Genomic DNA, 25,606 nt, shown 5'->3' on the forward strand with positions numbered 1-25,606 from the left:
ACTTGGGCAGCAATCTGGAAAGCAGTGTTGTTCATGTCTGTTTTAAATGCAGACGCAACAGACCCCTCCCCCACCACTTGTCTGCGGATGTGTCATGTCAGACAATTCTCACTGCGCCTGAGTTCACGTGACGTTCAGCTCCAACCCTCACCCTGGTAGTAACCCCGACCCCCCAGCTGTGCCCCCCCCCCCCCCCCCCCCCCATGAGGTCAAATGTGTCCAGGGAGTCGGCACTGACAGGGGGGGGCACAGTGACATGACCCCTGGACACTCCTTCAATACTGGAGCTAGCCATCAAAGAATGCGGGGGAGAAACCTCAAGTTATAAAATAATGTGAATTCATCATGGGTTTCATCAGGTCCCTTTCCATAGGTGTATAAAATCAAGCACCTTGATTATCAATGCAGACTGCATGGTGATTGATTAATACACCTGTGGAAAGGGACCTGATGAGATCCATGAATACAGCAGCATGCAGCATGCACTAAAATGACAGGTGCCATTGAAAAAGAAAAGACAAAGACAGTTCTGAAAATGTATCCTTCATTCAGTTTCATTCTCAAAAGTAGAAATACCCTGCATTGCAGTTGTTATTGGCTGTTTGATTAATTTGTATGTACTGTATGTATGTATATGTATTAATATGATAATATCACTGTGCTATACTGAAAAGGGTATTGCAAAGTTTTCTGAAGCACCAGTACATATTGCCATTGAAATGATGTCTACATAAGGCAATGTTAAAGATGACAGTCATATCATGTTTCTTTATGGCATTAGATCCTTAATTTCTTAACGATGCTGATTCTAATCAATGTAAAACACTGGCAACAGTTAGCTGTCAATTTCAATCATATATTATGTAGAAAATCAATGCACTGTATTATACACAAATTGGTTTGTAAGTCATGACATTCTGAAGTAGAATGCATAATAAAGTAAAATTATTGAATTGTGGTAAAGTGCATGAATGTCTTTTGGAGTTTCTATAGAGACCAATAAAGCTAAAGGACTTTGCACATGAAAGTTCCACAGTGTGTGTGTGTGTGTGTCTTGTGATGTGGCTAGAAAAAGCACACGGAAGCATACTTACAGAGGACTGCTTGAATATAAAGGTAATACTCTCATTCATCTTCAATATGTATTTGACTTGAAAACATTGAAAATAAAGAACTTTCACATGCATAGTATTAATATCAGATTTGATAGCCGATACATTTTTCACTACGTTGATAATTGTGCAAGATCATCCGACAAATGGCCATATTCCATATTGCTTTTACTTTCGCATCGTAATGCATACAGTAGGCTATAACAATTCGGTTGACAGTTGGAACTGTATGTCTGTATATATATACTGTATATATATATATATACAGTGGCTATAGTAAGTATTCATACCCATGCTAAAGTTGACTAAAAAGAGGAATATAAAATCATCTTTTGAGAATTGATTGTAATGCCTTAATTCAAAAAATGAGTAAAAATCAAACCGCTAAGGACACTAATTTTCTTTGTGATTGAAGAATGTATCGTAAATAGATAAATGTTCTTCCTTAAATACAGGGAGCATAAGTAATTGACCCCTATGTTAAATTCCCATAGGAGCAGGAGGATTTTTTATATGTTTTTATTTTTAAAGGCCAGCTATTTCATGGATCCAGGATATTATGCATCCTGATAAAGTTCCCTTGGCCTTTGGAATTAAAATAGCCCCACATCATCACATATCCTTCACCATAGCTAGAGATTGGCATGGTGCTTTTTCCAGTTAGCCTATTAGCCTGTTTGATGCTCATTGAGCTCAATGCAAATCAAACAGGCTAATAGGCTAACTGGAAAAAGCACCATGCCAATCTCTAGCTATGGTGAAGGGTATGTGATGATGTGGGGCTATTTTAATTCCAAAGGCCAAGGGAACTTTATCAGGATGCATAATATCCTGGATCCATAAAATAGCTGGCCTTTAAAAATAAAAACATATTAAAAATCCTCCTGCTCCTATGGGAATTTAACATAGGGGTCAATTACTTATGCTCCCTGTATTTAAGGAAGAACATTTATCTATTTACGATACATTCTTCAATCACAAAGAAAATTAGTGTCCTTAGCGGTTTGATTTTTGCTCATTTTTTGAATTAAGGCATTACAATCAATTCTCAAAAGATGATTTTATATTCCTCTTTTTAGTCAACTTTAGCATGGGTATGAATACTTACTATAGCCACTGTATATACAGTATATACAGTATATATAGCTTTAGATTTGTATAGCTACATCTAAACTTTAAGTAGTAAATGTGGTTGTACTGTATTTGTTCTCAAGTTCTCACACTGTCTGTTCCACTACCCTGGATCTTATGCGTGTTTTGTGTCTTCTAATGTGTGTGTGTGTGTGTGTGTGCATGACTGAGGGATGGAAGTGAAGAGTATTCTGCGGAGGACACAGTCCCTGAAGAGTGTTCGCACCGAGAGGACACTGTCAGTGACTGAGGTGGGACTCCGGGACAGAAAGAAGTCTGTCTCTGAGCTGGTGGCAGAGTGAGTCACATACTGTTCCCTCTCTCACATACTGTACATACACACAGATGTAGAGATAAAGCACACACACACACACACACACACACACACACACCAACTCTCTCACTAACACAACTATTCTCACACACACACATTCACCACTTTATTGGATTTTGGACTCAGTGCTCCATAACTGATTATGTATGCACCTGTCCTATCATCAAATACAACCTGCCACCTCTATAGGGCTCGGGATCATGACGTGAAAACTTCGCGGGCACAGTCATATTGGCAGCCTCACTCCTTAGTTTACTATGGATAACTATGGATTTACTCCCGCCTATTAGTGTGTTTCTCTTACTTTAGTTTTTGACTTCTTGGTCATATATTGCTGTGTAGTGGGGTGTAACAGCGCAAGCCACGATAGCAAGAGGAAAAGAATCGCTAATACTATATTTCTGCTTCTTGTCTTCTGCATCTGAATGAATGGATATTACGTTCGGTGCGCTACCAACATGGCGGCAATATTCCTAGAATGCAAGGCGTGTGCCCGAGCCCTATTGCTTCTGTCTGATCTCTGTGCTTAATTTATGATTGGATAGATATCGGTTCGCGTCGAGAGGAAAGACACCTAAATCAGAACATGAAAAACAAGAGGTGAGTTTTTTAATCAGTGATAAGATGCTACATTTATACAAAAATACTGTATAATACATTTTTAATATCTTATTTAAAACATATTTTACTTCAGTGAAATGATCAAGATTTTGTTTCTATAAAGAACACTCCAGCATATGTGCCTCCCGTGCTTGCCCCTGCTCCTGTCCCTGAGCCAACGGTGGTCCCCAAAGTGGAGTCCCCTGCTGCCAAGGTGCGGAACAGCGCTGTGTTGGAGCGCTCCAAGTCCCTGAGTGAGAGGCAGCCACGGCCTCTCTCCCGTGCCAAGTCCATGGAGAGCCTGCCTCGTGGGGCTCCGGGGGGCACCAGTGCGCTCACGGCCCTCTTCGAATCGAAGGTCGTGACCCCGAGAGAGCTGAAGCGCGGGGGCGAGCCTCCCCTCAACAGCCCGCGGGGGAACAGGGACGCACAGGTTAAGGCTGAGGCAGAGGAAGTGGTCGAGCAAGTAAAGGAAGTGAAGAAGAACAATACCCATGATCCTCCACCACTCACGACTCAAGCACAGGATGCAACCCCAAAGGTGAGGGTCAGGGGTCAGGGGTCAGACTGTAGGTAAATCGATTAGTTTTCATGACACTTGAATGATTCCTGTTTCGTATTATTGTGTGCCTTTGAATTCCTAAGCCATGGCCCATGAACAGCATACCAATAATCAGGAAGAGTGTGCAATCACACTACAGCACATTGGGACATCACAGTGTTCAATTAACTGTCAGAAGATTTTTATTAAAAGACATTTATTCCTTAAAGGTTACAAGAAGGAGCCGTTCAGAGAGACGCCAGACTGTGTCTGGTGTATATCTTGACAGGACATCCCAAACATCAGATGATAGTAAGTACTGGCCCTCACCAGAAAGAAATGAGAAACTGGCGTATCTTTTCCTTATTTTTTCCTCCAGTTAGAGTGAAGGGGTAGCCTGACTAGACAGACCTGCATCAAGATGTAGGGTCTGGGCACTCACCATAGGCAGGGCTCAATCGGAGGGATGGGATAAACAGCTGTATTTCAAATTCCCTCTCCACTCAATAGGATAGCACTACAACAAATCATCTTCTTGTTTTCAAGTAGCAGGATGCTTAACGGTCACAACTTCTGGTCGCAGGTCAGTCGTCATTATGTTAAGCCCACCTACCGACTCCATACGCGATGTGATTGCCCGAGAGAAGTTTACTCGGGCAATCTCCCAAGTCAACGGGGAGTTGCTAGACTACCCCGGCAGCAAATTAGATTTGGGCCATTAGTGGCGTCTAGATTTCTAGGCTAGTGAAGGGGCCTTGCTTCAGTCCAATAGCACAACCTTTAAAAAAGATCTTCCAAAAGGCCTAAGATGAGAAGTTCTTACAGCACATTTGGTTTACTGTTCTGTTGACTGTGAAACTTTATTTACCAGGAAACTATTGTCGCTAGAGCCCTCATGCTGTTAAAAGAACTTTTGGGTTCATTTGCTGTTTACAGAACAGGGTTCATTTGCTTAACATTTAAACTTCCTGTAAAAGAGGATTGCTAAATTAAATCTTTTTCTATAAGGGTAAAATGTTCTGTAAGCATACGTTCACAACTAGTAAGTTCATAATATCATGCTCCTACCACAACCTGCCACAACCAGTGAAGCATAGCACTAAATTACATTGACCCACAGTAGACAGGGGGTTGGGGGTGTGTGTGGGGGGCGGATATAATATCGGGGCCACCCCGGCTAGGCTACACAATAACCTCCACCACCACTAGTGATTGACTCAGCCCGGTGCCAGAATAGAAAAAGCCACAGGCCCCGTCTGAAAATAGCCGTTTGGTATCGTCGCCCCTTGAAGGTGGCTGGGATGACAGGGTCAGCTGTTGCCTGAATGGGAGCAATCGGAGGCCTAGTGACATAGAGAGAGAGAGAGACAGAGACAGACTGAGAGAGAGAGCGACACATTTAGCCTCCCCACACTGCTGTGCGGGAACAAGGCAGGGGATTGCCAATGATAGCAACAGTATCCAGTCGAGTTCAACCATGTGCTGGAACGGGTAGCAGGCTTCTCTTTGCTTTGGTGAGTGACTGTTTGTTTTTTTTACTATTGAGCAAACATTAACGATTATCAGGGTCACAGTCATACGGTGTGGGGGCGCGTCTGAACTCTGAAAGTGATAGCATTGGCGGAAGCTGTTCCACTGTTTGACTAGCATGCAAAAGAGGTCCCTACAGAGATCTGGACCTAAGATGGTCATATCTACTGGGTGATCACTTGGCTCCTGAGGTTATTTATTTATTTATTTTGTAACCACAGTACTTTGCTATGAGAATGACAACAAGCTAATCACTTTATATATATATATATATATATACGTATATTAAATCATCAGTATTTTGTCACAGATATACAGGCTATGTTATGCTGGCACACAACTCTGATGATTCAGAGTCACTCAGCACAAGAGACAGACAGTGACACCCAGATAACTTAGAGCCAAGAGGCCTTGCCTTCTGCTGTCAACAGAGGCAAAACACGGACAATCCAGCAAATCCTAGAGTCTGTTGTGTGAAGACTGGGATCACTTTACCACCATGCTCCAGAGGGAGATGTCTGGGCCACACCATTTCCAGACAATGTGTGCATAAAAAAGGCACCATAGACTTACTTCAGCCTCCTTATGTATATGAAAGGACCTTGGAATCAACAGGTCTTTAGTAAGTTAACTAATGCTCTTAATATTTTTAACAGGTAGTTAAAGTTCTGCATGAAGTTGAATTTAGGTTTGGATGTAGTCGCTACCTGGAAGCCCATGCTAGCAATAAAATGGTCTCATCATCCTACGTATCGTAGTCATTAGAATAATGACCTACTTCTGGCTGGTAATCCTCTATTTCTAGTATCTGATCGTATTTGCTCACACTCATATGTTCATGTTTGTAGGCCTACTATATGCAAAACAGTCATGTTGAATGACACATATAATATGAAATAATACAAAATAATATAGTATAAAGACAGCATAGTCAGTTGTTCATAAATATGTCAAAATATGATTTACTACGTACATGCCATAGGTTTATAATCATTAAATCCTCCATGGAATTTGTGTCACAAGGGTATAAATATGAGCCCAATCCAATATTCTATCATGGGACTGCTCTGTTCATAACTTGCATCTACGTAAACAAGATTAAAAGGAAGTCCTCCGTGTAAATGTACATAACAATTACAGAATTGCTTAGTCACTGTTGCACAAAACATTACACTGTAGGCATCTCTGAGTGTTCTGCTTGATAGTATTGAATGTCATCAAGAGTTGGGTAACATTGCGCTGTATTTATATTACCGTGCACCTTTAAGTGGACATAAATAGTATTATTGAGTCACTTCTAATGTGTCCTTTGAATATTCTAGCTGGTAGTGAAGGATGCAGCTGTTGTAGCGCTTGATATAATACAACACTTGCAGAGAGATAGATAGTTAAGGATAACCTGTCGCTGAGTAGGTTAAAGGTTAAGATAGCAAACCCCTATAAGCAACATTAACTTAATAATGCTTACCATGCACTGTGTCATCTTCCACTGACATTTGGATCACAATACACTACTTTACTCAGAGCAATGGCATGAAGCATGAATGTAGATCATCTGGTAATGACTCTGTCGACAGGCACATTTGTGGTTTGAACAAGTAATTTATTGTTACTTGTAGGTACTAGGTTAATTTGTCTATATGCATGAGTGGCATGTGTGTTCTCTACTCTCATGTAATTGGTGAGGTTTACCTGGTAGGGGGTTACCAAAGCTCAGTCCTCCAATCAGCTGGAACTGGGTGCTGGTTTCAATTTTATTTCACTTTCTTTAACATTGTATGTTGTCTGCTCTTGTTCATCCCTGTGCTTTATGCCTGATTGCAGAAGAGAAGAGGACATCTCTTGCTGACTTTGGATGGGAGAAATCATCCATTTCTGTCAAAGCCATATCTGCGCTCTTTCAGTCAAAAGCAACAACCGTGGAAACCTCAGCAAATCAAGTTGGTTGACAAACAATTGCACATAGATATGATAACATATGCAGTATGCTATAGTGTATAGTGGGAAAGCAAGGTCTCTGACAGACTTAACATTTTGAATGTGTGTAGCATATTCATTGGCCTTGAGAAGATAAGCATACACCCTCATTTTATAGCATGCAAATGTCTGGGCACCCCTAGTCAAGTTTTCAGTTGCTGTGAAAAGCAGCCAACAATAAATATTATTGAATGCAGAAAATAAGGACAGAAAAGATTGGGATTCAGATGCTATCAGGGAATGTGCAACACATCTCTCTTTAGCTTATTGTACAGTTTATCAGATTTGGTTTGTAAAGCCAAGTGCTTGGCAGGCATTATGATGTTGGCAGCACACAACAGCATAAAGCTTTAATTCCCCCCCCCCCCAGGGAATGGATTCATCTAGCCCGTCTGGAAAGAGACCTAAAGCATTTAAGGTAAGACAAATATGAGCAGGTCACTGTAGAATGCACTAAAAACATGAACTAAACTGCAGGTTTTGTGGGGTTTTATTAAAATGTAATACTTAAGTGTTTCTCAAGAAAGCATGGAGGTACTAAGCATGCAAATGAGACTTGCTTTGCCAATAATATAACAATAACTAGGCTACAATATTACTGCATGTGTATATGTATAATGAGAAGCACAGTCCGCATTTTTCCTCAAACTACCACCCAGCCAGGTTAATGGATAGGTACCACCTGTCAATAGGACATGTTGTTAGGCCACAAAGACTGAGGTTTGCACACTGCATAACTCTGAACCAGCTGGCTTCCATTACACGTGGCTCACTACCAAAGAGGAATTCTGTTATGTTATTAGTTTAATGCTTTAATCCAGGGACTCTCCAAACGTTTACAGCAGGAGCCATATCATGGCTTGAGATTAAACAGAGAAAGAAGAATGGACATGGCTCCAAGTAAAATTCATGCCTACAGTTTCCTTTCCATGATTAATGTTAAAAATCATGGTAACACTTTATTTTAAGTGGTCCTTGTTCCAGTATATCTACATAAAGTATAGTGTAACAACCTATGTAACAATGTGATAAATATAAATGATAGTATGTAATAATGTGATATCACATATAATACTTATGGTGTCCATACATAATGTATCTTTGTGTACCTACAGATCATTAGTACACATGTAATAAATAAAGGGGTGAAGTTTGGGACTCTTTAAAGAATTTGGGAATATTAAAGCATTAGGGAATATTAAAGCATAAAATACTGTAAGTATGTGACATTACATATTGTTACAGTTGTTACAGTATGTTTCATCATGTAAATACACTGGAACAATGACCCCTTAAAATAAAAGTGACCCATTCCCATTTGTGTATCCTAATAATTTGAAAGCACGTTTTTTTTTGTTATGACAATGACATTGACAATGTCAAAAGGTGGAAGAAATTATAAATCGCCATTTATTTATGCATATTGGTAAACCTTTATGATATCCTTAACTTGTCGTCTCGGGGTGACACACAAGTGGATATTTGGCTGAAGCTGAGTGGCAGATTTGATGCATCAAATCAAAAACTCTCCTTGGACAGATTTGGACAACTTTGCTTTAAGCCAGACACAGAGAGACATTCAAACAACATACAACTGTCTACAGTATAGGATTACTAATGGGCTGGTTTGGCTAACCTACTACTTGCAGCATGAAGCATGTGGTTTCTCAGGTATGAAGCACTGCACGTCCACCAAGAATTTCACAGATGCCACTTGGGGAAAAAAACAAACATAACAAGTGTTTACTTTGACCTTTTTCCCCTTCAAGATGACAGAAGATTCCCAAGCTTCTAAACGTAACCTGTCAAAGACACACCTGACAGACGATCCTTTACAGTGTGCTGCCAAAAGACCTCAGGCTCACAGTGCAAACATGACCCAAAACCCTATGCGCCCATGCCTCTCTCCCACCCCTCCTTCCAAAGAGGCATTCTCCACATTATACCAGCAGCGTCAGAAATGTGAGCTCAAACGTCTCCTCAAGCACACTTGCCCTGAGCTGAAGAGCCTGGATGGGGTGGTGGACGAGGAGCTTGCTGATGTCTTGAGGTCTGAGAGCACAGCTGAGGACACTGGATACCAGGGAGAGGTTCTTTCGAGGCGCTGGATATTTGAGAACCGTGCTTTCGACAACATAGGGGACCCCAATGACTCAAAAACACACTTAGAGGGAGAGGGGCAGGTTGCCTGGGACGAGCAGAAAAGGGGCCCCCCTAGGGTCGTGCAATCTATGGCAAGACCTATGAGTTCTGGAACAACCTTGTCCCAAGTGGAATGTCCTCCGAACCAATCACTGTCACATCCTCTGTTGGCCTCAGAAATAATTTCAAGAGATCAAACAGATAGCAATGTTGAGGAGGAAAAAATGGCTGATGTTCGCTCTACACGAATGATGTTTGAGTCTCAGAAAATCCCCAAACACATGGATAGCCTTGAGAATGCCTCAACAATGAAAGTAGTTGTCTCACAAGACGAAAAAGGAGCAGTTAAAAAACAAATGAAAGTTTTTACCTCAAACAATCGAAAGGATTGTAATAAGACAAAAACAGTAATAGAAAAACAAATTACTGACCATGTTGCTGACAGTTCTGCAGATGCACAGCAAGATGGTACTGATGTGTACATGGGTATCTCGAAAGTTAAAGATGTCTTTGAGCGAAAATCATCTGGTCAAACAGTCTCCAGTGTTATGGGCAAAGAAAACACTGGATTTGTTTTTGGCAAATACTTAGAAAACACATATCTCAAAGAGGGAGGGAAAAAACAGAGTGGAGACATCTCTTTGCAGAATAGCTTGGCCACTCTGGAGAATATCAGTGATCAAGAGGAAATACAGAAGGCAAATGTAAAGGACAGGGCCCACCTATTTGAATCCACACCATTTCACAAAATTAACTTTCGAGATGGAGCAGACATAACAGATGTGAGTATAAATGAAAGGCTAAAATCTCTATACAACTTTAGTGTCATTCATTCAAATGGCTCCATAGTTGAATGTTTCGAGGCTGGCGCTGCCAAAAAAGCCACATACAACTTCACCACTGGGCACTGTCCACAAATTCAAACGGAGGAGATCATTACTGGGAACATAAAGAATATTCTACTTCAGATTTTACCCAGGGCAAACCTCACGTCATGTGTGAACTTTCTCAAGGAAGACGAACAGGGAAATGTGGAGATTAAGAATATAGATGTGCCCATCCATCAGCTTCCATTTACAGCACAACAAGACAGAGAATACAGAACAGTAAATTTGGTTCAAGTTGTTGAGGATCTTCTCAACATAGACAACTCATTGAAAAAAGGCGTTATTATCCAAGAGGCTTCACATGAAGGCACTCAAGTCTCTGTTTACTCACTCTTCAGTCATGAGGAACTAGAAATTAAGGGATTTTGTCCACAGCAGGAAACCACAGAGGAAAAAATGGAGATGAGCAGCCTTGAGGAAGCTGATGAGGAAGTTAAAGGAGATGTTAAAGGAACCATCAAAAACCTCTTAGCAAGTGCCAAGGACAAAATGGGACCTGGCCAACGCAAAGTTGAGGAAAGTGAGCGTGGGAACGTGAAACTGTTCAGAAAGTGCATTGAGAAGGGAGATTTGGAATACCTTAAGAGCCTCCAGAAAACACCATCTGAAGAGGAACTGGACTCTACTGAGGAGGCAACGAGTCCCACAATGGACGACAATGTCACAGAGATCATTTCAGGGAATGTGAAGAACATCAAACATATTTTCTCCTGTCAAAGTGATGTGCCCAACCCAAAGACCAAGACATTCCACAAAGGAAACATTTCAGTATCAAACACTACAATAACATCTCCATCAGATAAAACCACAAAAAAGAAACCTACAGATGAAGACAGCTACTCAATGCAAATTGGGAAAATACCTGATGTTTCTTTGCAGGACTCACCAGCTATCAAAGAGAGTAGTCCTACAATACAAGATGAAATCCAGGACAAAGGTAAAATCCTGCAAGCAGAGTTGGTGGAGGAAGCAGTAGAGGAGGACCTTAGCAATCTTCAGGCAGCCATTTTAAGTCTTCAACAAGCTACAATGGAGGCAAAAGCACTTCAGCATAGCATTCAAGAGAAACAAGAGGCAAAAGTAAAACAGGAAAAGACTCACATCACAGACAGGGACAGTGTCATTGACCAGGAAGGTATCTTGCCCTCTGAGTCACAGCAGCTAGACAACAGCATTCCAACTAGCCAAACTAGCATCTCAGCTCAAGACAAACATACATCTTCACCAGATTCTGAAATGGTGGGCATCACTGTAGAGAAGAAAGGAATTTCACAGGAATCTAACTCTTTGGAACACAAAACTGAAGGTCAGTGGGAGACTTGGGAGACTACAGAAGACAGTAGTGTGATGGTGATTAAGAAAGGCCATCTTCAGGAAACTATCAGCTCCTTACAGAGCAGTGCAAGTGAGCTCCCACATGAGGAGGAAAAGGAGGAAATCGTAAAAGGCAACATCAAGGCCGCACTCAAGTCCTTGGGCCAATCTAGTTTAAATGTCGCCCAAGGTGATTTCAGAGCTGCAATGATTTACAAGAAATCTGGAAAGTCATATGAGCAAAGAAAAAAGACAGTGAACACAGAGAGTGCAGTTAAAAGAAGTGATGAGTTAGTGACCCCATCTGATGACAGTAACTCAAACTCAAAAACCCCACTCGATGAACAGGTGCCTGTCTTAGCATCTAGTGAAGCTCCTGCAGCAGTCGCCCATTCAAACCAGAGTAAAATGGAACCACCTGAATGCATAAACACCAAAAGACAAAATACTGCTAGGCCTACCTCAAAAAAATCCAAGAGAAGCATTCCAGCAAGCCAAACTAGCATCTCAGCTCAAGACAAACATACATCTTCACCAGATTCTGAAATGGTGGGCATCACTGTAGAGAAGAAAGGAATTTCACAGGAATCTTACTCTTTGGAACACAAAACTGAAGGTCAATGGGAGACTTGTGAGACTACAGAAGACAGTAGTGGGATGGTGATTAAGAAAGGCCATCTTCAGGAAACTATCAGCTTCTTACAGAGCAGTGCAAGTGAGCTCCCACTTGAGGAGGAGAAGGAGGAAATTGTAAAAGGCAACATCAAGGCAGCACTCAAGTCCTTGGGCCAATCTAGTTTAAATGTCGCCCAAGGTGATTTCAGAGCTGCAATGATTTACAAGAAATCTGGAAAGTCATATGAGCAAAGAAAAAAGACAGTGAACACAGAGAGCGCAGTTAAAAGAAGTGATGAGTTAGTGACCCCATCTGATGACAGTAACTCAATTCCCACTGCGTCAGCCCCACTCCATGAACAGGTGGCTATTTTAGCACCTAGTGAAGATTCTGCGGCGGCCGTCCATCCAAACCAGAGTAAAATGGAACCACATGAACGCATAAACACCAAAGGACAAAATACTGCTACTTCAAAAAAATCCAAGAGAAAGGGTAAGAAGAATCCAGGCTCAAAGCCAGCAATTCCTCCTAAGCCGGATCACCTGAAAGCAAAACCCACTGCTGATAAAGAAAGCATGTTATTGTCGTCACAAAGTATCGCACAGCATGAGGAAAGAAAAGAAGTGCCAGAAACTCTTAAAGAACTTGAAACTGAGAATAAGCTCCTACTTCAGTCAGCACCAGCTCAGTCACCCCAGTCAGCACCACCTCAGTCACCCCAGTCAGAACCAGCTCAGTCACCCCAGTCAGAACCACCTCAGTCACCCCAGTCAGAACCACCTCAGTCATCCAAGTCAGAACCACCTCAGTCACCCCAGCCAGGACCAATGTCTTACAAAGACGCCCTTTGCAAGGGTATGGTGAAATGCCCAGATGACAGGGATACTGTGCGCCATGAAAGCAGAGGAACACCACAGACTCTTCCATGTGACACTGCTGAAAGACAGACATCTGACAGTTTGGAGAGGGACGAAGCTGTAAAACAGGGAGACCTCGAGAGGAAAAAAGAAGAAAATGTCATCAGCAATAACCCAGAGGATGAGACTGTCTCTCTACAAGAAACACAGACAGCCAATGGTTCTCATAAGGGAATGCAGGTGACTGCTTTGCAAGTCAGCAGTGAGTTTGTGTCAGGATTTCAAGCAGAGCTGCACACATTTGATCAAAATGTGAACAAAACTAAACCTGTCAAGCCAAAACGGATGAAAATGGCCAAAGACAACATTGTAGATCCAACACCACGGCAATGCAATCCAGCTACAAGTGATGGACAGAAATCTGAAGAATGTAAAGTAGTAATGAGGGAAAAGAAAGTGAAGAAAGAGAGTGAGGAAGAAAGAATGCAGAGGCTGTCAGTTCACAGGGATGAGATCATGCGAGGGAATGTGACGACAGCAATGGAGATTTTCGACAACCTGCGCAAACAAGAGGAGCTGAAAATCCTCCTATCGAAGGTTGAAGAGATTGAGGAAGACACTAGTCAAGTTGATGTGAAGGAAATGACAAAAATCTTTGAGAATGTTCCAGACTGGGTTAGAATAACACCAAAGAAACTAAAACCAAAAAAGGCAAAGACGGAGGCGAAATGTAAATCTCCAACAAAAGGTCCAGAGATCTCCTCCATGGAGCTGGCCTTTGGTGACCTTGAGAAAGCAAGCGCTGAGATTTTGAATTTGAAAGAGCAAACTCTGACGAAACTTATGGATATAGAAGAAGCCATTAGAAAAGCTCTCCTCTCAGTATCCACATTGAAATCAGAGTCAGACATCGCTGGGCTGTCTGGCTTGTTTAAGGAATCTATGGTGTCAGCCCCGGCCTCTCCGTCTTGCAGCAACATCCGTACAATCAGCATTGGCTCCAGTAAATCCCAGAAGGCCCTCAGGCAAAAGAAGCAAGCAGTTCAGGTGAACCAAATCTCCAGCTCTACTGGCTCGACCGAGGTGAGACAGACACCAAAACTTGAGATCCCAGCTGCCAAACACAGAGCCAGTTCGCCATCCTCTCCCTCCTTCATCTCAATACAGTCAGGTGTGAGGAAGGAGTCAGACCCTTCTAGTCCCACTCAGTCGGCGACAAGTAGTCAGCAAGAGCGTAGGGCAAAATCAGAGAGATTCCAGTCTAAAAAGGATCTCATTGTCAATAGTGGCAGAGCAGAGGAGAGCGCCATGGATAAAAAGAAGGAACAGCCATACATTACGAAGGCTCTTAGTCTCATGGACAACCCTTTTAATCAACATCAAGTCAATGTGCTCGAGGTACAAACCCTGCCCAGGGCAGAAAGAGTCACTGGGAAGAAAACAATCAAAGAAGATCACGAGAAAACAGACTGCTTCGGAAACAAATATTGCTCCGCAAAGACCTCCACGGTGGTGACCACTAAGCCGGAGACTCACACGACATCCAGCTGCAAGACAGTTACCAGCTCGGCGAGATCAGAGGTTGTGAAATATCCCAAAGTAAACTTACCAACCTTCAGAGAAGACAGGCCTCCGTTGTAAAAAGCTCCATTGTAAAGCTGTCATTACAGAGAGGGGAAATGGAGCCCAAGGGAAGAACACTCACAAGACAGTGGAGCCTTGTTACAGTACGCTGTCTCCAGACTTGTCCAAACACTGTAGTGTAATGATTGCATTTGTTTAGAATCTTTTTTTTTTTTTTTTTTTTACATTTATACCATTTCATATTTTGGCTAGTGCATTTTTTTCTCAAATAATAAAAAAATGATGGTGAAAAACATGATTATTTGTATCTTTTTTACAAGAATGGACAACATGCTTAAAAAACTTGAATATTAGATTAATTAGACACATACTGTTTACCTCTTAATTGTAAATAGAAGTATATTTGCATACAGTACATGGTGCAATCAGCCTCTTTGTCACCACAACACTTAACAAAGAAACACTGTCACTACAGTTTCAACCTGCCGCACAAGACTTGTGCACTGTGTGCCTTAAGCCTGTCTACCCCATGGAGAGGATGGTGGCAGACAAGTTCATATTTCACAAAAACTGTTTCTGTTGCAAACACTGCCGAAAGAAGCTGAGGTAAGCAAATGTCACTAGTCTAAAAACCACAGGACGGCCACACCAATCAAGCAAAATAAACTGCAATGATGTTTCCCTGAAAATGAGCCACATGTTTTTGCACAACAAATTCCCAAATGACCCTGAGATTCAGAGGTGAAGGAGAGATTTTTTTTGTGCAATCAGTTTCTCTGAAAATTGTTTAAATATTTACACCACGGGATGATGCAAAATCTCTGAGATCAAATCCTATAAGCAATTTACCAGCACTGTTTTGATTACATGTGCTAATTTTTGTGTTAACGACAGTTAATGATTCAAGATGATCACACAGTCAGCATTGGTGTTTGCAAATCACTAAAATTCACATGGCTGTGTATCAAGTGCTTCAAACATTTTGTTGTCAGTATTACAACTTCGATGTAATAACATTTTTATGAACTGCACATTTGTTTATCTTTTAACATAGCATTGGCAACTTTGCACCCCTTTCTGGAGAGTTTTACTGCGTGTTTCACTACCAGCAGTTATTCAAGAGGAAAGGCAACTATGATGAGGGTTTTGGGCGTCCACAACATAAGGACCGCTGGCTACAGCACACTGTGAATGGTACAGATGATGTATAGGCCCATCCAGGTTTTGGTTTAACTGTGATTTTTATGTTTTGAATGTACATGTACTTTTGAAAGATTCATCAAAATAAATTACAGTATAACAGCATTAATTCAGCTATATTTCAACTGAAATTGATAAAGAAGAACTGTGTATTTTGTGTATTTGTGTGAAAATGAAATCATAATTCAAACATCAAAAATGTAAATGTTTTGAATAACAATTTATATCTATTCCACCAAAAGATGAGATAATGCAAATAACCAAAACTAACATACAGTATATTAATAACACTGCTGTGACATCACACAGGCAAAGAGTGTAAATCTTCATTTATAAAATAAATAAATCAATGTCAGTTTATCAAAATATTTTAAATATTCTAGTTATTCTAAAATGATAGTGAACATTAAATAAGTCTTGAATAACATTAACATTATTATCAATTTCATATATTTAAGTGACATTTTAAATTAGTAACATACATTTTCTGTACATTATTACTTAATTGTCCATTGAAACATGATCTGATGTCTTCACATTTTGGTAGTTTTAAGCGATTTCTCCTCTTCTTCACCACTGCAAGGTACACTTTCATGTTTTCTACAAAAACAGAACAGAGTGTGTTAACCTTAAACCTCTATACACTATGCCAGTCAACTGTGTGAAGCAGTACTGTATTCGGTGCCCACGGTACACACCTGGCAGTCTCAATACTACACCTGTAGGCTCAAACACTCTCACTACAAATGACAGAGTATTACCATAAACATTATTAAAGGCAGGGAGGTAAAAGTGGGCAGTGGTTCTACTCACTGCTGGTCCTGTTCTGGGTCAGCGTGGTCCGGCAGCTCCGTGTTGAGGGTCTCAGGGAGCATGAAACAGAGTGCCCCTCCCAAGAACGGTAGGGAGCCATAGATGATCATGGGGATGGCTTTGTGGTACACCTCCAGCAGCAAGATCAGGGGCGCAAGGATGCCTGCCACTCGTGCACACATGGAGTTCAGCCCCACGCCACTCTGCCTGTGTGGGAGCCGAGTCAAGTCAAAGTCACTTTTCTAATCATGCAGAAAATTAAACTACTACCCCCCCCCCCATCACAGTCAGGAACGATAATGTGGCCCCCAGAGAAAAAAACACACTCACCTCATCACTGTAGGGTAGAGTTCAGCCGAGTACACGTACACAATGGTGAAGGAGGCAGCCAGGCAAAACTTTCCCAACACAGCAATGACCGTCACCACGATGGGAAGGTCTAGGAGACACAGCATTTATCCATAATTATTTGCCATGTAGACATGGTAGAGATATGCCTTCTAAATACATAATCTATAACTACAACTCTGAGTGGCAATTAGTTTAGCATATATGCTCTATATGAGTGACTTGCAATCAAATCAGCGTCAGTAAGGCTATATTTTAAACTTATTTTTAAGACTATGTCTCAATATGTCTCATTACCTGTCTGACCATACCCAGCATTCTAAAACTGAAACTCAGCATTCAGAAGATGAATTATGGGTCTGTTTATATTTGGGTCTGTATGTCTTGGGTGATCCCATGATCACAAGTGGTTAGCCGAGACACATCGCTGTTTAGACATGTAATTCAAGGTATATGGCTGGAGACATTGCTGACCACTTTAGATTCTGCCAACCTAGCATTCATTAGAACTCCCATCGTCCAGGATGCATCAGAACACATAAGCATTTACACTACAATATGTGGTCAAATGTGTCTCGGACCACCTCGGCTAGCAGAGGTGGACATCCCGGTTCCAGAAAGTAAAAATCCTGCCATACTGACACTGTATATTCTTTCTACCTGTGCACTTAACACAGGTGATATTACTATTAATATAATTATCTGATCTACCTGGCTGCTAGTTAGGATGAACTGGTTTAGCCTACTAAATGGTTGGATCAAATACTTGGCAGGACTTTTACTTTCTGAACCCAGGATGTCCGTCTCTGTCGGCTAGTGATAGGATCACAATACATCTTGGTGATTATTTATACATGTATTTAGAACAGGATCAAGTACTGTATGGCCAGTTACCGAATGCAGTGCAGTGTATTAGGAGGAGGAGGACTGAAACAGCTGAAACTAGTTACAACGGCTCTTAACAACCAGTTCTAACCAGCACCAATCCACGTTCCTTATCTAGGGTCAAATGCAGGGCACCAGATGTGACATTGCAAGTACTCCAATGCCACACATAATCATTCATCATTGTCCGTGTGCGTGTGCGTGTTTGGAGAGAAATGGGGTAAAGGGTAGTATTGCCACAGGGGAATGGTGTTCTAATAACACTGATGACGAACTACAAGTGCTACAACATTTTGTTTTTTTCTGACCTCAAAGATGGGTCAATTTGTAGACTGCGGTGGATCGTTGATGTTCAAAATGACTAAAACGTAAATGCTGGCACTTTTTGTACACAAACTTATTTGAATTGGCCACAGAATAATATTTTCCCCACGATATTATCCAAAATGTTGTCATGCATTCATTGAGCATCTTGAAATGCTCTTATTCACATGTATCTACAGGACAGAGCCGGTTCTAGCCTACTGCATTTGGGTGGACTGGTAGACACTTTGGGGGGGCAGCAAAGTGATCAGACTCGAGTTCAAACACAACATTGTATTTTGTCATCCATATTTTAGTTTGTAGAAGAAAATGGCATGTATCAAAATACTTCATAGGTGTGTATTTTTTGTAGTTTAAAAATACCGGCAAATGTTTTTGGTAAAACCAATAGCCTACGTTTGGTAGAAATTTGCCCATACTTGTGATGTGTGATGATGTTGTGATCATAAAACTGAGATTCAGGAAGATGACTGAGTGCAAGATGAGTAACTTGTAACTCAACTTTGATCACAATGCACTCCCTCTCATGCCAACCTAAAATTTCCTGAGAAATTGTAATCATCCAATCGTATGTAATGTTTACTTAATCTGGGCATCTGCACAGTCTACGTGCTCTTGCAGGTCTTCTTAACGCATGGTCACAAATTTCCCACACACAGACACAAAACACTCCATGCCATGTTGCATGTTGACTGTTTGCAAGTTATGGCATGTCTCGTACTGTTGGCAGAAAAAAGCTGCTGCTCTCAAACACTTTACTTCATCATCAGAGTCAGTGTACTGATGAAGGAATAGATTAAACAGACAGATATGGAAGGTTTGCAAAGTGATATCATGCTCCCTTGCGTATTTGTGGTGCTGTCAAAAAATACCAAAATACAGTATTTTATGTTGGTACATGGTGTGGCTAATCTATTTTGTAGTTTATGTTTGATACACTTAAAATTAGGCTATTTGATATTTCATTTCAAAATACATTTGGGTGTATTTTTGCCCATCCATACCAACAGCTAGAGCAGGCTGGCAGTTACAGAGCTGGGCTACCGCCGTTCATTCCGACATACCAGCACTCCGACATTGACGTCCAATTGTCGTAGTGGAGGCATGTCTCTTTATGGGAAAAAATCCCACCAGTCCGACATTTTTTTTTTTCATGGTCGCAGTGGCGGTATTTAACTTTTTTTTCAAACAACGTGCCATTCCGACATGAGGTCATTAATAGGCTATTAATGTCATAACTATATCCAATTGTGTAAAATAATAAAGATTCACATTTAAAATGTCATTGTGAAGACTTTTTGATATGGTTATGTGTCTGTTGCGTGCACGACTCGGGGAAGTGAAAGCAGTTCTATAGACATGGCAAGTTTTCATCTCATTATTCGCGGTCTAAGTGGGGCTAGATTAGGTTATTATTTTGCTGTCACTTCGTCTGTTTTATGGCTAGAAGGTTGTATTTGGTATCTGTGGATAGCTCTAGCTAATCTAATCTTTTTAACCACGGTTTCACGAGTAGCCTAAATCAAACGAAAGTAGCGGTAGCCGAAGCTATATGATTCTTATTTGTTTGTCACTTCGTCTGTTTCTATAACACAAAAGGATCGATGTGTTTGGTATCAATGGAAAGCTCTGTTTCTCCTCTTTCATTTGATATGCTTGTTATGTCTGTGCGATGCCTGGTCCCGGAGTAATTCAAGCGAGAGCAGTGGCTACATGGGTGAACGCAGAGCAATATAGACTGTAAATATGATAGCCTACTTTCATTTAAATTCATGATTTTATTTTTATTGTCATACTTGATCGTACAGACACGTGTCTAGTCTCGTTGGAAAGCCCCGGTTCTGAGCTCTTTCATGCAATAGGCTATAGGTTTCATCTCGCTGTGACTAATAATCGCGGAGCATATAACAGGGAAGAATGGGTGTGTTTTTTGACGCACTTTGCGTCCGTCGGGCTCATAGGGTCCTTTAAATTGACGTGGAAAAAAATAGGATTTGTAAACTGTCGGAATGGGGGTACTAAAATGTGTCGGATTGGCAGCATGTCGGAATAACACCATGTCTGAATAGCAGCATGTCGGACGAAAGGGATGTCGGACTGGCAGGATGTCGGACTGCCGACATGTAACCACAGAGCTGCACCCTTTTTACAATCATGCCCCAAAGGGCTCCTGGATTTTTACTTGTACCAGCAGTACTCAGTGACTTTCAGAAAATAAAATATATGTGAAAAATGTCTAGTTTTCCTTTAAGGCATCATGAGTGGGGGTTAAGCTACCTAACACTCATACATACTGTAGGTCTACACACCACAGCTATGTACCAGCTAGCTACCATTACACTCAACCCCAACTCATCTACATCCAAGCTTGGTTTGAAGCTGCACATTGCGCAGATGCACAACTGAAAAAGATTCTTGACTGTGTTTGGGTAGGCAAGACACAATGCTTGGGTGGACTAAGCCCAGCCTGGCCCCTGTCTAGAGCCAGCCCTGCCACAGTGTAACACAGCTGATCACAAAACTGGCAGATGCCAATTAGCTGTGGGCAGATACCTTCTGGGATGGCAGGAATGATCAGGCACGCCGTCCCTCCAATAAAAAGGGCTATGCTCTGGCAGATCCTTCTCCCAAAGCGCTCGATGAGGGGGAAGCAGCCCAGGCGGGCCGGGAGTTCTGCGATGCCAAATATGAGCTGCGTGAGGTAGATATCTATGCCAAAGTTGCCCACATTTAGGCTCACCCCGTAGTAGACCAGGCTTGTTACAAACCTGCAAAGAGAGGACAAGAGACGAGATTAATTGTCTATACAGGAGAGCACAAAATCCCTCACAGTGTTTGGAATGAATGTAGTAGGGCAGTACAGTTTCAAGCCTTTGAATGATATCGAATGGCATCCATTGGTTTGGGCAGCCAAGTCAGCGCTGAGCACTAACCAGATGTAGCTCATGATGAGAGCTCTTTTTCTTAAGTAGGCTATTCTGAAGAGGTCCAACATGTTGCCAGTTTTGGCCGTGTTTTCAGCCTCCAGCTAATGAGAGAGAGACACACATTGAACAGGGTCAACTTTTGTGTACTAGCTGAGCATAAACGCACCAACAACAATGCATGCAACATCCATAACTTAAGAGATATGGAACTATTACACACCTTATCCAGCAGAGATTCTGGAACATTTCTTCCATTCACCCGGGCAACATTCTGAATTTCTTTCCGTGCTTCCTCTTGTCTGCCTTGTGTAAGGAGCCAACGAGCTGATTCCGGAAGGATCCTTCACAGTAGCAAAGATGCATCGTTGGTTAAGTGGACAAGATGAGACAGTTACCGTGGGATTATAACTATACTGCTTTTACCACTGCTCATACACTGCAATATACATTCAACTCATACTGTCCAACATTTAAAGAGATTGCTCCAAAAAAAAATCTGTCAATCTCCAATAAACTCAGTCTCATCCAAGTACTGGAATTGCCTAAGGAAAGTTTACTTGTCAGTCTGATGTGAGTACACCTCTGTATGTTACACTGAGTATAGTCAGTGACCATACAAATCTGACTGCTATCTACACCTAGCCGAAAAAGCGCAATATACTGCTATTTCCCTCTCCTTCCATGTACTGTGTGCACCTTAAATTTAGCCTTACCATGCCATAGTTATTGTTATTGATTGATTGAATGACTTATTGTTTAATTCCTATTCTGCTATATATTCATAGTTTATTTCTCATTAGGTTATTCCTTAAAGTTATATTGTTTTATACAGTTTTATTGATAATATTGCTATTCTCCCTATTTTTTTGTAATTGTTCACTATTCATTTAATCTGTATTGTTATTTAATTGTATGTCGCTTTGGACAAAGGCGTCTGCTAAATAATTATAACTATGACAATAGCCATAACCGTAACCATAACCATAACCATGCATCACACAAAATGATCAATACTCTTCTGTGAAGCTCTACTGACATAGAGCAACAACAGGTAACAAGTGACAACAGGATTCATTTCAGGATAAACTCGTCATTTCATCTAGCCTGGCAAGCCAACATTTCATCACTAATCTACCGGAACGGTAGACAGGCTGAACACACCTCTATGGTCTGGTCCGGGCCAAAAACTAGTTCCCCATGCGGCCAGGTCTTACCAATAGTACACACCCAGTAGAACGACAGGGGCGGACAGCACCAGCTGCAGAAGCCTCCAGTTTCTGATGGCGTAGGAGATGCCGGACATCATCATGAGGCCGAGAGCGTAGAAGCAGTGCGACAGGATGGTGAAGAGGGCGCGCTTGGAGGTGCCACACCACTCAGCCCCTACAACACACCAGAAAGAGAGGGATCTGTTGGAACGTGTTTTTGTGTATTTGTATGTTTTTGTTGTGTTTCAGTAGCCAGGCATAGCCAGACTCAAATTCTGGTGGGCAGGTAAAATTCCCACCAGATGATATTTTGCATGTTTTCTATATATTTTGCTTGGAGAGGTTTGTGGAGCCGTGGTTCCCTATTAAACAAAGATGCACTGTGCACACTAAGTTACCACTTAAAACCCCCAATGAAACATTATTTAAAAAGCATTTTAAGTCAGTCAGAACGGCAGTTGGGGACTGTTCTTCTTTTTAAATGATATAGCTGTCTTAAAAATGACAAATTAGATATTACAGCAGCATCAAAGAACACACTGCCCTCACATTGAAAAACCTCATTACAAATGACACTACAGTGAGAGTGAAAATGAATAGGGGATAGCAGATGTAACATTTCAGGGGAATGAGCCTACCTAGGACAAATGCATTTATGGCGATCCCTGATATTGTGATGCCCACAACAAATCGCAGGCCGATATAGACGTATATGTTTGGAGAGAAGGCTGTACCAACACCAAAGAGTAACTGCAGGAGCAGGGACAACAAAACGACAAAGCGCCGGCCGTATCTGCAAGACAAGACTCATATCTTAACAGTGCAATATGTCATGTGGCGACTGTGCAGAACTTAAAGGAACAGTATGTAGGAGTTTGACCAAAGCTGGTACTGCAATCACTTTCAAAATACTGTAAAGTGGTGTATCCCCTTCCCCTCCCCCTCCCCACTGAGTCAAAGTTGGCAACCCCTATGCCGAAACACTACTGACTTCATGATTAGTAGATAGGTAGAGGGTGGCGCATCAGGCCAAAACACACAATATGTAAACATCAACATCAGTTGAGGGCTGCAACTTCACTTTTTTTAAATTGCAATATCCTGGCCAGACTATTGTTGTCAGTGATAGTCAGAGAAGTATTTGAACTGAGCATGATTTATTTATGTCTAGTGACATATCAGGGCCATTTTATTTTATGATCAATTGAACATATTTCTTACATACGGTTCCTTTAACGTACAACAAACTTACATATCTCTACATGCTGTTAGACAGTGGCCTGGCTGACCAATCAAAGGGCAATTGAGACATACTTGTCTGCCATTGGCCCCAGCAGCAGGGCCCCGAACAGGAGTCCAGCCATGTAGATGGATTGAGAGGCCTGGTTCAGTCCAGAATTGTCACACACCAAACTGAACTGGGGGTGTTTAGTTTGAGAGGGAGTGGGAAAAGGGAGACGTGTGTGTGAGAAAGAGAAAAAAAAGTCACTCTGCAGCTCTAAAAGGTACACAACACACAAAGGCATACATCTGCTAAAGGCCAGCTGTTTCCAATTGCACCAAACAGAATACAGAGAGTCTAATACTTATATGTAGGCCTTAGCCCGTTCATCTATTTACCTTAAACAGAGCGGTCCCTTATCTGACTATGGCACCCAGGGGCGCCGCTAGAAAATTTGGATCCTATGGCTACTGTACACTAGTAATTCTGCATTTTGCTGCAACTTTGCCCATGCATTCTTTGGTGTCAATCTGACTGGATGAATGGTCTGATTTAGAGTCTAACCCCCTTGTGTATGGTGGCACATGGTTCATCTAGGCCACAAGTGCTAGACATCTTAATTCTGCACTGTACCCTATTAGGCCTACATGTAAAAAGTTGGGATCCATTTATCAAAGAGTTGGAGACAGGAGAGAGGGCTAAATGATCACCGAAAATAAACTGATAACATGAACCCACTGTAACTTTGAAATAAGGAATCTTGTATGTCAGTATGCTGGCCAATGCTCTGTTTTTCATCGATATAAGGTATTCAGAATAGGTAAACATGGAGGCCCATCTGTAGCCAAAGTATCCCCTTACAACTAACACTGATACACATTTCAGACCAGGCAATTCTTCATTATCAAGAGAAACATTAGTTGTATTAATTGTATAAAGAGCTGACATACCTCAGTTAATATAGAGGTGCTTCCTTCAGGTGTGTTAAATCTCCATCCGTCGAAGCATTTGATGGTACTGTTGATCCCGTACTTTTCAATAGTGTGCAAGTCTTGGTCCACAGGTGTAAACATTTCGCAGCTGTCATACTCTCCAGCATCATCCAAAGGGACAGTAAGATTTAATATTTTTTCGTAAGTCAGATTAGGGCCAACGTTCAAGATCCAGTCCGTGTTGCAGTGATGGGAGAAAGAAAGACCAGTGAAAATCTGACAGAACATATGAAAAGCAGAGAAGATGTTGGGTATGCATATTGCCACAAGCAGCCGCTTCTGAAAAGTCCCAAACTCTCCGATTTCCGTCAATATCTGTCCGAAGCCAATCATCTTCCTCCGGGGAGTATAGCCTAGTCCTTTCTTTAACAATTCAAGACTCCTCGTGTCAATTAAATCACTAAATTGCAAAGACACGTTTCAATTCGACAGTTTTATATTACTGGCGTAATATTGCAATTGTGTCTTTCATGGCATAAATAGCCTAACGGAGGTAACTGACTAATATACTGAAAAAAAAAAAAAAAATCACAGCTCCGCACTCAGTTGGGCTATGCTAATACAGTAAGTGGAGCCGTATTAAGATCCAGCCAATTTGTTGCGCGGCGCATTCTTACTGAGATCTAGGGAACTTTGAAGGGCAAAGACGCACGTGCCTATCAGACTTTGTAACTTTAACCATATCAGCCAATCTCACAGCAGGGGCGTTTGACTTTTTGTGACTCTGTTATTCTCAATGGGAAACGACTGTGTAAAACTCACAGAGGCATTTCCCCTCCCAGTCTGATATAGCCTAGGCTATTGGTAAAATATCAAAGATACAACTTCAACTTTTCTTTGTCCTGTAAACTTACAAAAAAGGAAGTAATGTCGGCTACTCTGTGGCCCTATTCATGTGTGAAACTGGCGCTCTTTGAGGTATTTGGTCTTAGATGACGTTTCCCCAGTCATTGCTGCTGCATTCCCATCACAAGCCACACCGTTAAAGTTAAGCACCAACAGTGACGACCTTTTCTCATTTTGTTTTGGGAAAGCCAAGAGAAAGCGGGAGGTAAAGTAAAT

At 41.5% G+C, this 25,606-nt stretch overlaps 2 protein-coding genes across 2 annotated transcripts; one reads left to right on the forward strand and one right to left on the reverse strand.

Annotated features, from left to right (window-relative positions):
• Positions 1–1,001: 1,001 nt before the first annotated feature.
• On the forward strand, positions 1,002–15,854 carry LOC134066493 (paxillin). Its single transcript, XM_062521853.1, has 9 exons — positions 1,002–1,116; positions 2,415–2,541; positions 3,123–3,177; positions 3,302–3,718; positions 3,949–4,030; positions 7,073–7,188; positions 7,596–7,643; positions 15,101–15,231; positions 15,680–15,854. The coding sequence occupies exons 2-9, from the start codon at positions 2,417–2,419 to the stop codon at positions 15,834–15,836; spliced, it is 1,131 nt and encodes a 376-aa protein (XP_062377837.1). The 5' UTR covers positions 1,002–1,116; positions 2,415–2,416; the 3' UTR covers positions 15,837–15,854.
• A 122-nt stretch (positions 15,855–15,976) lies between these two features.
• On the reverse strand, positions 15,977–25,203 carry slc22a13b (solute carrier family 22 member 13b). Its single transcript, XM_062521852.1, has 10 exons — positions 24,503–25,203; positions 23,645–23,748; positions 22,969–23,123; positions 22,337–22,505; positions 21,343–21,463; positions 21,129–21,223; positions 20,749–20,963; positions 16,969–17,077; positions 16,639–16,845; positions 15,977–16,425 (listed from the first exon to the last, which is right to left on the reverse strand). Exons 1-10 carry the CDS (start codon positions 24,875–24,877, stop codon positions 16,359–16,361), a joined length of 1,617 nt encoding a protein of 538 aa, XP_062377836.1. The 5' UTR covers positions 24,878–25,203; the 3' UTR covers positions 15,977–16,358.
• Positions 25,204–25,606: the final 403 nt, after the last annotated feature.

Source organism: Sardina pilchardus, chromosome 19 (genome assembly GCF_963854185.1).
Source record: "Sardina pilchardus chromosome 19, fSarPil1.1, whole genome shotgun sequence".
Taxonomy (NCBI): Eukaryota; Metazoa; Chordata; class Actinopteri; order Clupeiformes; family Clupeidae; genus Sardina; species Sardina pilchardus.

Excerpts from the sequence above, each read along its gene's own strand:
- LOC134066493 (XM_062521853.1), top strand. The coding sequence starts at position 2,417 with ATGGAAGTGAAGAGTATTCTGCGGAGGACACAGTCCCTGAAGAGTGTT. Across the intron at positions 4,031-7,072 it reads ATCCCAAACATCAGATGATA|AAGAGAAGAGGACATCTCTT; the intron begins GTAAGTACTGGC and ends GCCTGATTGCAG. Across the intron at positions 7,644-15,100 it reads AGAGACCTAAAGCATTTAAG|TTTCAACCTGCCGCACAAGA; the intron begins GTAAGACAAATA and ends CTGTCACTACAG.
- slc22a13b (XM_062521852.1), bottom strand. The coding sequence starts at position 24,877 with ATGATTGGCTTCGGACAGATATTGACGGAAATCGGAGAGTTTGGGACT. Across the intron at positions 20,964-21,128 it reads CTCATCATGAGCTACATCTG|GTTTGTAACAAGCCTGGTCT; the intron begins GTTAGTGCTCAG and ends CTCTCTTTGCAG. Across the intron at positions 17,078-20,748 it reads CATTCCTGCCATCCCAGAAG|ACCTTCCCATCGTGGTGACG; the intron begins GTATCTGCCCAC and ends TGTGTCTCCTAG.